This window comes from Zingiber officinale, chromosome 4A, assembly GCF_018446385.1.
Source record: "Zingiber officinale cultivar Zhangliang chromosome 4A, Zo_v1.1, whole genome shotgun sequence".
Taxonomy (NCBI): domain Eukaryota; kingdom Viridiplantae; phylum Streptophyta; class Magnoliopsida; order Zingiberales; family Zingiberaceae; genus Zingiber; species Zingiber officinale.
In genome coordinates, this window is record NC_055992.1 from 32,359,288 (window position 1) to 32,373,851 (window position 14,564).

General features: G+C 33.2%; 1 protein-coding gene across 1 annotated transcript in view; it reads right to left on the reverse strand.

The window, feature by feature from the left end:
* Nucleotides 1-7,932: 7,932 nt before the first annotated feature.
* LOC121969786 (chromophore lyase CRL, chloroplastic-like) overlaps nt 7,933-14,564 on the reverse strand; it is a 56,925-nt gene continuing 50,293 nt past the window's right edge. Inside the window, exons 5-9 of the mRNA XM_042520032.1 lie at nt 13,969-14,019; nt 13,519-13,611; nt 8,931-9,035; nt 8,567-8,659; nt 7,933-8,455 (exon numbers count right to left, since the gene is read on the reverse strand). Coding sequence (XP_042375966.1) covers nt 8,315-8,455; nt 8,567-8,659; nt 8,931-9,035; nt 13,519-13,611; nt 13,969-14,019 — 483 coding nt within the window. The 3' untranslated portion in view covers nt 7,933-8,314. The remainder of the gene's footprint in view (nt 8,456-8,566; nt 8,660-8,930; nt 9,036-13,518; nt 13,612-13,968; nt 14,020-14,564) is intronic.

A 14,564-nucleotide genomic window follows, 5' to 3' on the forward strand; every position in this document is an offset into this window, starting at 1 on the left:
AGAATTAAGGAGACTACTCCATTAATATGGAGATACAAGTCATAGACATCAAAAGCAACATCTATAATGAAAATTAAGAGAGAAGTGTAAGGAAACTTGGTTGTTGATGTTGATGATGTCTCTGAAAGATCTCCACGTACTCCTTTGGCGGTCAAAAATCTCTAGGCTCTTGGATCTCTTGGAAGACAACTCTTTCCTAGGGTTTCTTTTCATGGGAACCCCTTCGATGTCTCAAACTGGTGCCCCTTGATTGCCTTTATAGCCTTTAAATATTCCAAAATATAATAAGTTTTCCTAAAATTTAGAGGGGTTCTACCATTACAACCTAACGATCCATGGTCATGGCAGGCACCATGGGTTGGTCGTGGATCATGCTAGAAATCTCCACGTCAAAGTCTCAGATGGCATAGGGTTGTGTCAGGTGCCAAAGTCTAGTCGTGTTCCTTGTCAGATGGAACATGATCGTAGAAGGTGTCATGGTCTAGTTGTGCTCCTTATTTGAAGTTCTAGTTGATGCTATAATTCTGTCTCCATGGATGATCCACAGTTGTCGTAGGTGCCATGGGCAGCAGAACCGGCCCTGATGCGGTCAATGTGGGGCTGACGCACAGGGCCCCATTTCTTAGAGGGCCCAATTTTTTTTATATATTTTAGGACCTACTTATAAATTATAAACTACTATGGGCTTTTTTGTAAAAGTGCCAAAAAAAATAACGATACTTCTTCCTCCATCTTCGCTAACTAAACCTAAAGGTGTCGCCTTTTTCTACTTTTGCTATTCGCCGAACTTCGAAGGCTCAACAGAGACGTGATCAACAATTAAATCAGGTCAGCACTCAGCACATGCACTGATATTTTTCTGCTTTTGCTTTTGCTTTTGCTTTTACTGTTTGCCTTTTTCTAATTTTTGCTTTTGCAGTTTTGCTGTTCACCGAAGTCCGAACTTCGAAGGCTCAAGGTCAACAATTAAATCAGGTCAGCTCATGCACGGATATTTTTCTGCTTTTGCTTTTGCTGTTCGCCTTTTTCTAATTTCGACACATACTAATATTACCTGTTAAATAAAGCTAATTATTTACATGTTCGATTGTAGTATGACATGCAATTAGCATGCATAATCATGCAAATATTTGATTTTCTTTTGTTACAGCACACTTATAAGTTAAAGTTATGCAATTCCTTTCTTCTTATTGATGATGCAATATTGTAGTTTTACAATTTTTTTAGAGACATCTCTTGTTAGGCTAAACTTTAAGAATTTTCACAAGATAATCAAGGTAAATTTTTATATTTTCAATTCTTCCAATTTCCCCTCTATTTGGACTATTGTATCTTCATATGAATCATATTTTTTCTTCTCATATGTTTTAATTAGCAATTAGCATGTTGTTTTCTTCCATGTCCATGATAAATGTTAATATGTTATCTACAAAGTTACTTCTCATATGTTGATTTTTTTTTGTAGAAAATTAGAATGTCTGATACTAGGGAGTATCTATCAGGACATGATAAGCAGAAAAAAAGAAAAAGAGTTGAAGAATTTATTGAGTCTCAAAGAGGGGCAATTGACAGATTTATTGTCAAAGAATCGAAAAATTCATCACTTGAAGATTTGGTTAATGAAGAAAAACAAGAAAACAATGATAATGAATTACATGAAGGCTTAGCCATTGAAAATGATATAGAGGGAGATGTGAATGAGATTGAAGACAATGAAAGTGGTGATGACTTAGACTTTAAAAATAATTATTCCGAAGTGATAATGATGCTATTAATGAAGTGAATGAAGAACCAAGTTCATCAATTCCACTTGACATTTTTGATCCTAAAAATTGGGAGAATTTAGATCCCAAGTGGAAGGATCAATTAGTGGAAAAGGGCCCTATAAGAGATATATTAACAGGGAAAGGTCCCAAAGATAAATCAAATAGACGATTCTCTTCAGATTTCTATACTCGGATTTTGCCAAATGGTCAAAAGCACCATAGAGATTGGTTGGTCTACTCACAAGCACTTGATAAAGCATTTTGTTTTTGTTGCAAGTTGTTCAAAAGGGGGCCTCAACCAAGTCAACTAGCAAATGAGGGATACTGTGATTGGGGGCATCTTAGTAGCAGACTTAAAGAACATGAGACAAGTATTGAGCATATCAATTATTATGTTAGTTGGTTTGAGTTACGTATCAGGTTAATGAAGGGTACAACAATTGATCATGCTATTCAAGATCAAATCAAGAAGGCAAAAGAGCATTGGAGGAAGGTATTACATCGATTAATTTCACTTGTGAAATTTTTGGCTAAACAAAATATAACATTTTGTGGTAGTAATGAGAAACTTTATGATGATAACAATGGAAATTTTATAACTGCTGTTGAGATGATTGTTGAGTGGGACTCAGTGATGAGGGAACATATTGAAAGAAATACACATCATCATTATCTTAGCCACAAAATTCAGAATGAATTGATATGCTTGTTAGTTTCTCAAATAAAGAGTTCTATTCTTGAAATCATTAAAAAAACTAAGTTCTTTTCTGTAATACTTGATTTCACTCCTGATGTTAGTAACCAAGAGCAAATGACTTTAGTTATAAGATGTGTTGATGTTTCTACAAGCCCAATGAAAGTAGAAGAATACTTTTTGGGATTTTTAAAAGTAGATGATACAACAGGACAAGGCTTGTTTGAAGAACTGCAAAATGTGTTGAAGAGTTTTGATCTTAATATTGATAATGTGAGAGGACAGGGATATGATAATGGGGCAAATATGAAAGGGAGGCACCAAGGCGTACAAAAAATATTGTTGGATATAAATCCCAGAGCATTGTATACTTCATGTGGTTGTCATTATTTGAATTTAACACTTTGTGATATTGCAAATTCCTGTGGAAAAGCGAAAGACTTTTTTGGAGTAGTACAACGGATTTATACAATATTTTCTCATTCTACAAAGAGATGGAAGATTTTGATAGATCATGTAACGGTAAAAGGTTTAACTCTCAAGCCATTATCAATCACTCGATGGGAAAGTCGTACTGAAAGTGTAAAAGCAGTGGTACTTCAAGCTCAATAAATCAGAGAAGCTTTACTTCAAGTTGCAGAAGAAAAAGACACTGACTCTAAAATAAGAAGTGAAGCTAAGTCTTTAGCAACATTTGAACTTGGAAATTTTGAGTTTTTAGTGGGTATGATTATTTGGTATGAGATATTGGGTAAGGTTAATATTGTTAGCAAAAGCTTACAATCTGAAAACATGCTTATTGACGTTTTTATGACCAAGATTAAGGGGTTAATTGCTTCTTTTGAAGAGTATAGAGAATATGGATTTGGACAAGCTATCAATACAGCAAAAGAACTTGCTTCAACAATGGAGATTGATCTCGTTTTTCCTGAAAAAAGACAAATATATAGAAAAAGGCATTTTGATGAGGTTACATATGAGTCTTCGAAACTACCTCTACCTCAAGAATCTGCTGAGGAAGCTTTTAGAGTTCATTATTTCTTATTCATAGTAGATCAAACAATTGGGTCATTGAAGAAAAGGTTTGAGCAATATGAGGAATATGAAGATCTTTTTGGATTTCTTTTTACAGCTGAAAAGTTGAGTTCATTGATGGATGAGGACTTGAAAGCTCGTTGTAAGAATCTTGAAAGGAAACTACAAAGAAAAAATGGTACAAGACAAGATGTTTCAGATTTGGATGGAGATGGCTTATATCAAGAACTGAAAATCATACAACATATTCTACCAAAGGAAACAAAAATAGCAAGTGAAATACTAATTTTTTTTGCAAAGAATGAATTGTTTCCCGAATTCATTCATTGCATACAGGATATTATTAACTATTCGGTGACTGTCGCATCTGCAGAAAGAAGCTTTTCTAAATTGAAGTTGTTGAAATCTTGTTTGAGATCAACCATGACCCATACAAGATTGAATGCATTAGCTATGATTTCGATTGAGAGTGAGTTTTTAGAAAAACTCAATTATGAAAAATTGATCGATGACTTTGCAAATAAAACTGCAAGAAGATCAGTTTTTCATAGTTAATTGTAATAATTCTTTTTCATTTTCTAATACTGAGTATTAGTAAGATTGAATATAATGTTTTCATTATCATGAATTTTAATTAATGTGGTATGTTGATGAATTATTATATAGTATCAATTTTATTATTTTTATCTGAATTTAAATGGCCCCTTTTTTTTTTTTTTTTTTTTTGCACCGGATCCTTCAGAGTTTAGGACCGGCCCTGATGGGCAGGCTGTGTATCATATTTCAATGTACGCTCCTTTGGTTTTTCATTTCAAATATGCTTCAATGCTATGATTTTCACGTCCTATAATCATAGATCAGAGAGTAGTCATCCAAATTAAAAACATAAAAATCAATGCAAAAGCTAGCAGTTAACTTAAATAATACTCATATAATGCCGTAAATGTATGTTAAATAAGACTTAAAATATATGCATGATTCACACATTAAATTTACCTAAATGCCCTCAAAATTATTAAAAAAAAACTTTAAAATCCTTATAAATGCTCTCATCCCATATCCAAACACACAGCACAACGTTATCTTACACTCTCTATATTTTCTTAATCTCTATAATTCTCTTAATATCTCTCTACTATTTTTAAATTTTCTCTTACTCTATTTTACTAATTTAAAATCTTTCTTGATTTCTCTGTGTGCATTTATTGTCTTCTTCCAGCAAAGTAATTATTTAAATTTATTTATTTATTTTTAATTAAAATGCATTATTATTGATATTTTTAATTAAAATGCATTATTATTGATATTTAATTAATTAATATTGAATATATTTAAGAGAATAATGTCTGAAATTTTACCCTCTCAAACGTGGTGTAGTCACGTTAGCGGCCTCCTTACGACTCTTCATGCCATTGAGAGGGAGTGCAATATGAACCTAAATTGATAAACGAGATAATAAATTCCCCTATCAAGTTCGACCTCCAATCACTAAAGTCATTAACTCATATACTTACCAACAATTTTTGCACTCTACAATTTGGTAGCGGGTGGACATTGAAAGTCCAAGTTAGTTAGAATAGCATGTGAACACATTTTAAATAAAAAACTTTTTAATAATTATAAAAACACAATTATATGATAGCAAAATATAGCTACGGTGAGAATTATTATCTTTGAATACTTACATATAATATCATTATGTCATTTCTACGAATCTTCATTGTGCTGCTTTCAGCAATGATTTTTCTTTCAAATAACCAACAATTTCTCTTTCAAATATTTGTTAATGCATCTAATAATGATTTAATTATTCTTAGCCTAAGATGCAAATTTATTTCTATTTTATATATTTTTTTTCACATTGATTATATTGTCACATTTTAAACCTTTATATTCAAGATTATAAGCTTAGATAGTTAAGATATATACAATAAAATAGGAATCAAATCTTATTAATTTGTTCCTCTAATACTAGTCACCAAGATTCTAAAAAATATTACAATAATGTGAATAGATAATATAGAAAAATCTCCATTGATTTAGTGCATAGGTGGAACTCAACTTACTTAATATTTAAATCATTCTTAGACCATAAGGGTATTCATAACTTACTTCCATTATAATATCAACCATCTCATCAAAAAGTATGGGATCCACTACCACATACTCGATCATTATAACAACATATATTTTTCACCAATATACTTTTCAATATTAACACTCATTATTTATAGGTCTCACAGTCCACTCAATTATCTTAAAATTATATCATATTAAATAAATATATTTTAAAATATTAAAATTATTATTATTTTTTAATAATAATCTTACTTTTTAATTTTATTCAATTTTTTATTTTTATTTTTAATCTTTTAATAAATAAAATTAGAAAAATAATAAAAAATAAAAAAAATACAAACGTGGGGTGGGCTAGTCAGGGGCCCACCCCACGTTGCCCATCCCACGTTGGTTGAATGCGTAACACCTCAATAACACATCCATTGTGGATGTTCTAAGAATCATCTCTTATTTTTTCAATGATAGATTTCTACAAATTCCTTAGAAAAAGATTGATTGGCCATATGTTGAAAAAGTATGTAATCCAAAGAATACCTGATCCTAGATTTAAAATATCCAATTAACTAATATTAAAAAATAGATTAAATTAAATGTTCATATTATGTGGTAAAAATGATAGGAGTTGATAAGTTGATTCACAATCTTTTTTTTTTCAAATGTTAGGAAGCCATTTGAATCACACTTATCTAGGTCAATTGAGTGGAGACTTAAACAAACATTGATCTACATAATAAAAAGTGAAGAAGTTAAATTTTTATTTAATGTACAAAGAGTTGATTAATTTTTTTTTAAAAAAAAATACTAATTATCTCAGATTGTTAGAGAAGGCATAATCTATTTTATCTTAACCACCATATAGCTCATGATGATTAATCATTCATATGTATACAGTAGTATTGGAGTTTTATTTTATTGTGTATTAGACCAAAAGTGAAGTCGCTTGAAGGAGTAGAGCATGAAGATAAAGGCCATCGAAGATTTAGTCAAATGCAAAGAAATACCTATGAGATTTAGATAGATATTGATGTTTCCCAAAGAGAATACATAAGTAATCTATGGATGGCCAAATAACTCTATGGATCCTAAATATTTACAATTTATCTTCAATCCTAATTTTTTTAAAATAAATAAATAAATAAATTTTTACAAAAAAATAATTTTTCTTTTGAAAATTTTATTTATAGTTTAAAAATTTTAGATAGAAAACATTACTCGAACCCAAACTACTACTTATGTGTCCATGTTGGGGCTAAATCAAGGCCTCATCATCTAAGAGCATCTCCAATAGTTAGAGCCCTATTAGAGCTTTTTTAATCTCTAATATGTCATGTCAATATCATAAAAAAATATAAAAATCTACCACTCTTCATAATAAAAAAAAAAACTCCATAAAAAAAATATCCTCGAACATTTTTGTGAACTCTATATTATCGAATCACACAAATTAATTTATTTTTGTTTTATTTTATATCTCTTTGTATAATTTTCACTATTATTCACTAACGCCACCTACATTGTTAATTTTAAGATGAAACAGTGACTTTAAAATTTCATTACTGCTCTTAAACTATAAATATCAGACCTTACCTCCACAATAGTCAAGAATTTTTTTCTTCAGCTTTGCCCATTATGTCCTAAGGCCAAACAAATAGGGTGATTTTCTTGTAAACCAGATTTTAAAAATTCTCTTTCAAAATTTTGTTATTTGTAATTTTCAATATCTAAATAAACCCAATCAAGCTGCCTTTGTTTCCGTACTAGAGCTAGAAGTTGCTCTCAACCTAATACATAACTTTGACAGGCCAGTTGGTTAGCTTCCTTTTCATGCCACCAAATTTTTCGCCCTTTGAATGGGGGTCAAAATCTGTTTCAACAACGGGAAGGCCTTCGATGGCTTACAGCAGCCTCATGGTTCTTCATATCGAAAGTAACCTGTTTGATACATCCAGTGCAGGTTAAGCTCCTAACTGTTTGATACCATCCACTTCAATGGAATCTAGCCAATACACAAGATTTTCAATATTTCTATGAACTTCCTTAATAATATATAAGCTCCTAAAATGATAGATAAACACATTTCTATTTCATTGCATGAGAGTTCTATGCGAGCACTAGAATGTCCACCCTCTTCGATCCAAATGTCCTTGTAAAACTGAGTCATGAACGTATTGGGCTAGTCTGTGAAGCTTTATTGTCATGGCAACTTACCACTGGACATTGTAGTATACATGCAAACGCATTTAAATCCAGAGGTCCAAGGCATCCATTTGAGGACGCCTGCCGACTTCGTTTGGAAGATGCCTGCTGCTTTCGTGCATTCTTAGTTTGCTAGTTTGATGACACATTTGGAGCCACAAAAACACTAAAACAGGATACTAATAACCGATGACAATTGCTGCTACAAAATATAGTGAGGTAATAATCAGCTGATCCGATTAGATTTGGACAGCCCAAGTATTGCAATAACAAAGGAAGAGGGCCGATGCAAGAGAAGAGCATCAGCGCCAGCATAACAAGGCAACCCATTCATGTGGTATCATCCGCCTTCTTTACACCTGCAAAATGGGCTATCCTCTGCTTCTCATTGCCTGCTTTGGAGGAAAAAGTATTGTGAATTGTTTCTATTTCACAAAAGCATTATTGGAAAACCAACTCTCATGCATTAGACGAGGTTGGATCCGGTTTTGAGACAGATGAGTAAGAATGAAATATGAATTATTTGATTTGGATTATATGTAGGCTACTGTTCGTTGACTACAAAAGAACTTTCCATCTTATCCAATGAAAATATAGGGCGGGAGTCCAAAGGTGAGAACATGTCGCCGTTGTTTGACAGTCTTGCAGGTTTAAACTCATAAGAACCCGTCTTCGGACCCCAGACCTGCTTAAATAAAATGTAAATAACAAGAGACCTCGTTATGTATAGTGGCTGATGCATTTTAATAGTTGATCATACTGATTCATGAAGGTGATATTACAATAAAGACTTCACCTGATTCCCCTCCTCGTCGTATCCTCTGTCCCAAGTGTGGACTTCACCATTTCTGTGAATAGTGAGGTCCGATGAACAGTAGGATGCACCACCCTAAACAGGAACAAAAGTGTAAAGGTTAATTCATCAAGTATGGGTAACTAAAACCAAAATTTGTAAACTCGACCCAGCAGGTAATCCAGCATCCCTCCAGTTCAGTATTTGCTGCTGTTGTTCTAATTCAATAGACCAACTGGATTTTCATGCCATACACTTGACCAGATTATCTTTGATACGGTTGGACTGGCCAGTATACTCACGTTTACAAAATAGTGACTGAATCTAAATGGAACTAACATCTAAATTGAAGAAAATTCGAGGTTACCCATGTGTTAGGAAAGCCACCCGGTGGACTTGAGCCCTCATAGAGGCAACGCTTTCCACGTTCACAACGTGAGAGGTGAATGGTTGTCAGATGTTCTGCAATATCCTGAAGACAAAATCAAGATAAAATTCAAAAGTATTACCCACAAATAGACAATTAATCAGTCATTTTAAGTTTGCAGAGGAGTGAACTCCAAGATGGCAATTGGATCAATGGAATAAATATGTTGAAGCAAGAAAACAAGTGTGCATGTCTCGCTAGCATGTTCCCTCAAAAGTGATCCCTCTCAGAGGATATGGCAGATGACTAACAATATTATGGCAAATAAACATATACAGTAATAAAAACTACTGGACAAAATTATACCATAAAAATTCCAGTTGGGTGACCATTATAGCTAACAGGTTAAAGAAACTTCATAAGGTAGCCCCAAAAATTTGAATTACCTAATAAAAAGAATCCTGAGTACAAATTACGATGGGCAAAAGAATCCAACTAGAAATATCTCAATAAATTGCTGAAAAATTAAACAGAAACTACAGTTTGTTTAAATCAATCTTGATGCCCCTTCTACGAAAGAATTATTCTACCAATCAGGAAATGGCTATGTGATTTCTACAGCCAAGATTACCAGCAATCTGGGGATCCTAAACATAAATCTCTAGAAGGTTTGATAAAATAAGAAAATAGACAGGAAACAGATGCAGCAAAATGATACGTAATACAGGAGTTATTATTGCACACGGGCTAGGCAGGGAAGAAATTTGAGGAAGATTGTAAACAAAGTCTGAAATAAGAATCAATTCCAACAATTATCAGAGTTCACATTATACTTTAGGTATGTTTCCTACCATTGTAGTTGTTTTACTTGTTTCTCCTCGTAAATGAAATTTTCCTATCAAAGATAATGCTAAGCCACTGCATGAAAGGGGGAAACAGAAGGGAAACACAGTTGTTAATATCAATATGATCTTAGTAGGTAAAATTTCTGTCCCCATGGACGACGACGACAACAACAACAACAACCAAGGCTTTTCCCACTAGGTGGGGTCGGCTGTATGAATCCTTTTACACCATTGAGCTCTATCTCCTATTATATCATCATCTATATTTAAATAAATTTTATCTTGTTTTATTATTGCTAACCAAGTCTTTTTTGGTCTTCCTCTCCCTTGTTTGATATGCATGTTTATCATAGTTTCATATCGCCTAACTGGAGCATTTATTGGTCGTCTAAGTACATGCCCGTACCATCTTAAACGTGTCTCTCGGAGTTTTTCCTCAATAGATGCAATTCCGACTTTCTCTCTAATGCTCTCATTTCTTATTTTGTTCATCATCGTATGTCCACACATCCACCTTAATATCCTCATCTCTGCAACTCTCATCTTCTGCTCATGTGCTCGAGTCATAGCCCAACATTCAGCTCCATATAACATAGCAGGTCTAACTACGGTCTTATAGAATTTACCTTTAAGTTTAAGAGGTATTTTACGGTCACATAAAACACTCGACGCTCCCCTCCATTTCACCCATCTTGTTTGTATTCTAGGTAAGACATCTCTCTCAATCCCTCCATCGTTTTGCAAAAATGATCCTAAATATTTAAACCTCTCGGTTCCAGGCAACTCGTCCTCTCCTATCTTAACAATTGTTTCATTACTTCTAATATTGTTAAACTTAAATTTCATATATTTTGTCTTTAACCTACTAAGCTTAAAACCTTTCCCTTCTAGTGTGTCCCTCTAAGATTCTAGTTTAGCATTTACTCCACGTGTTTCATCTACAAAAATAATATCATCTACAAACAACATGCACCACAGTACTGTGTCTTGAATGTGCGCAGTGAGTTTGTCCATAATTAGTGTAAAAAGATAGGGACGCTCATCCTTGATGTAACCCTATCTTTATTGGAAATGCTTCAGTTACTCCGCCTGAAATTTTTACTCTGATCGTTACATCCTCATACATATCTTTAATTAGTTCAATATATGTTACGCTAACACCTCTCTTTTCTAAAATTCTCCATATAATTTCTCTTGGGACTCTATCATAAGCTTTTTTTAAGTCAATGAATACCATGTATAGATCTTGTTTTTGCTCCCGATATTTTTCAATTAATTGTCTAAGAAGATGTATAGCTTCTATTGTCAACCTGCCAGACATGAACCCAAATTGATTTTCTGTCACTGTGGTCTCCTTCCTTAATCTTTTTTCTATTACTTTTTCCCAGTTTAATACCCCTATAGTTTGCACAATTTTGTACATCTCCCTTGTTCTTTATATAAGCGAACTAGAGTACTTATCCTCCATTAATCAGGCATTTTTTTCGTTTTCTATATCATGTTAAATAATTTTCATTCAATACCTTGTTTCCCTAAGCACTTTCATACCTCTATCGGAATATCATCTGGTCCAACGACTTTTCCATTGTGCATCTCATTTACAGTTTGTTTTACTTCTGAAGTTTGAATTCTACGATAAAACTTAAAATTTCTATGCTCATTTGACCTACTTAAATTACCTAAGTTAAGTTGGTCACCTAAACCTTCATTAAAAAGTTAATGAAAATACTTCTTCCATCGCTCTTTTATTTCTCCATCGTTTACTAATACCCTATTACATTCATCTTTAATACATTTTACTTGGCTAAGATCTCTTGTTTTCATTTCTCTCACTTTAGCTATTCTATAAATGTCTCTTTCCCTTCTTTTGTATCTAATTTTTGATATAATCGTTCAAAAGTTTCATTTTTTGCTTCACTCACTACTTTCTTAGCTTCTTTCTTGGCTATTGTATATTTTTTTAAGTTTTCCTCGTTCTTATAAATATATAATTCCTTATAAGCTATTCATTTTTCCTTCACTTTCTCTTGTACTTTCTCATTCCACCACCAAAATTCTTTACTTAGTGGTGCATGTCCCTTTGACTCACCGAATACACTCTTAGCTACTATTTTCAACTTTGATATCATCTTATCTCATGTTGTATTAGAGTCATCGTATATTTCACCTAATGCTTGTACTTCTACCTTCTCCTTAAATATATCTTATTTCCCATCCTTTAACTTCCACCACTTAATTCTAGGAATCGTATATATTTTCTTTCTATTGATACTATGTTTGAGGCGTATATCCAACACTACTAACCTATGTTGGGTAGTTAAGCTTTCTCTAGAGATGACTTTGCAATCTTTACAAATCTTTCTATCCTTCTTCCTAACCATAAGAAAGTCAATTTGCGATTTATTATTCCCACTTTTGAATGTGACTAAGTGTTCTTCTCTTTTCTTAAAAAACGTATTAGCTAATATAAGATCATATGCTATCGCAAAATCTAATATAGCTTTCCCTTCCTCATTCCTCGTTCCAAACTCATAACTCCCATGTACTCTCTCATATTCCTCATTTTTCACTCCGACATGCTCATTTAGATTGCCTCCTATTAAAATCATTTTATTTGGTGGAATATTTTATAATATTTCATCTAAGTCCTCCCAAAACCTTGATTTGGTAGCTTCATCTAATCCTACCTGTGGTGCATAACGCTAATTATGTTCATAGTTTCTTTCGCCACTATTATCTTAAGGGCTATAATTCTATCCCCTTTTCTAACTACTCCTACAACTTCATCCTTTAACAAACTATGTACAATAATACCCACTCCATTTCTTGCTTTACTCTTTCCAATGTACCATAACTTAAAACCCGAGTTCTTTATCATCTTTGCCTTCTCGCCTGTCCATTTTGTCTCTTGTACGCACAAAATATTAATTCTTCTCCTGATCATCATATCTACTACCTCCATTGATTTACCAGTGAGAGTTCCTATGTTCCATGCTCCAAATCTTAGATTATTAGTTTTCCTATCATATTTGTTCTTATCCAACCTATGGTGTGAGAACTCTTGCCTATTTAACACTACACCCAAGTTCTCATGGAGATGTAGCAGTCCTTGCTGAGACGTTACAGTCGGACCCTGTAATGCGAACTCTTGCATATTTAGCACTACATCCGAGTTCTGAAGATGTAGTGGTCCTTGCCGAGACGTTACAGTCGGACCCTGCAACGCGTTCCTTCCGAGGAACAACCTAGCACTAGCACAATAGTTTAATGGATTCATTCATTGAATATTTGTCATAGTTTTGACGCTGACTGACAACCTAACGCAGCCCTCCTCCTTTATCCGGGATTGGGACCGACCATGATCGGTCGTCATGGGCGGAGTTCTGTCCCCATGGACCATTTTACTAAAATTTAGCTATGTTTTTTTTTTATATCCATCAAGAACATTTGGTCAGTTGTTACTATAACAACTTTTTCATCCAAGTAATTGTAAATCTTCACTAACAAATGGGGACCTCTAACTTGAATCCACACAGCTCCCTGGAAAGTAACTAAATATCTGTTGGCTCAAGCCATCATGAACTGATTTACTTTCTTGAAGTGCCAAGTTTATTATTAAGAAATTATATAATGACTACAAATATCTTCACATATAATTCTCCAGCAAAAAAATTGATCGACCAAAGAGTAACAGTCATGCTATAAAAAGGTCTAGACAAAAAATTGCAGTAAAAAAAACATACCCCAATAACCTCCTCAGGCTGTGGCCTTTGACCCTTTGGACGGTCACAAAAGTTTTTGTACTCCTCCACATCTCTTATAGCATACGAACTCAACTGTCCATAAAAAATATTTTAAAGAGTTACAACCGAACAAAATGAGGAAATGAGTTTATAATTAATTAATTTCAAATTTTTTTTTGTTTTGTCCCACGAGTTTTCATTTTCCCCATTTTGGCTCATGTAGTTTAATTAGGTGTCTTATATATTTGACACCTGTAGCAGCTAATTCAAGACACTGTTGAGATTTTGAGATAGCTAAAGGACCAAAATGGTGTGTCTAATTGAACAAAAGGACAAAAGTGAAGGAAAAAAATTAAGTTCGAGCTCAAATGAAGTTACTCCTAAGAATGAAGAAGACAAACCAAAATATACCAAAAAGCAAAACAAATAAGACAACCAACTGTTTCTGACCTCAACATCACATTTCATCTCCTTTGGACAAGGCTTCACCATATAAAATCTCTGTGGCAAATAAAATGTACAAAGTTAAGAGGTAGGATGTTAATTAATGTTCAATAAATACCATAGCAAAGAGAAGAAGGGTATATAATGAATCAACACATGAAATGCAAGATCCATCACCTAGCATGTCATCAGTCAATCATAGTCATTAAAGCATATAGGTGCTTCTTAGAAATAATGGGAAAAAAGAATACGGTATTTAAAGTTTTGATTATTGAATCTCAGAACACCCTTATAGTTTTAGATTTACTAAAGAGTGCAAAATACCCCTATAGTTACCAAACACCCCAAACCGGAGAAAAGTCATACCAGGTCTATTGTACGCAATCTTACTCCTTTCAAAAATATTTTAATAATGTTCCAATGGTCAAAATCAGTTGATTTTGAAGAACATCAAAATCTAATGCTAAGTGTCTTATTTTGAAATTTTGATCATAAAATCAAAAAGTAAAGGCATGAATGACTCCAAGGAGAATCATATAATCAAAATAATGATCTCATTTTGTCATTTTGACCGCTTGAAGATCATCAAGGTGTTTTGCCTA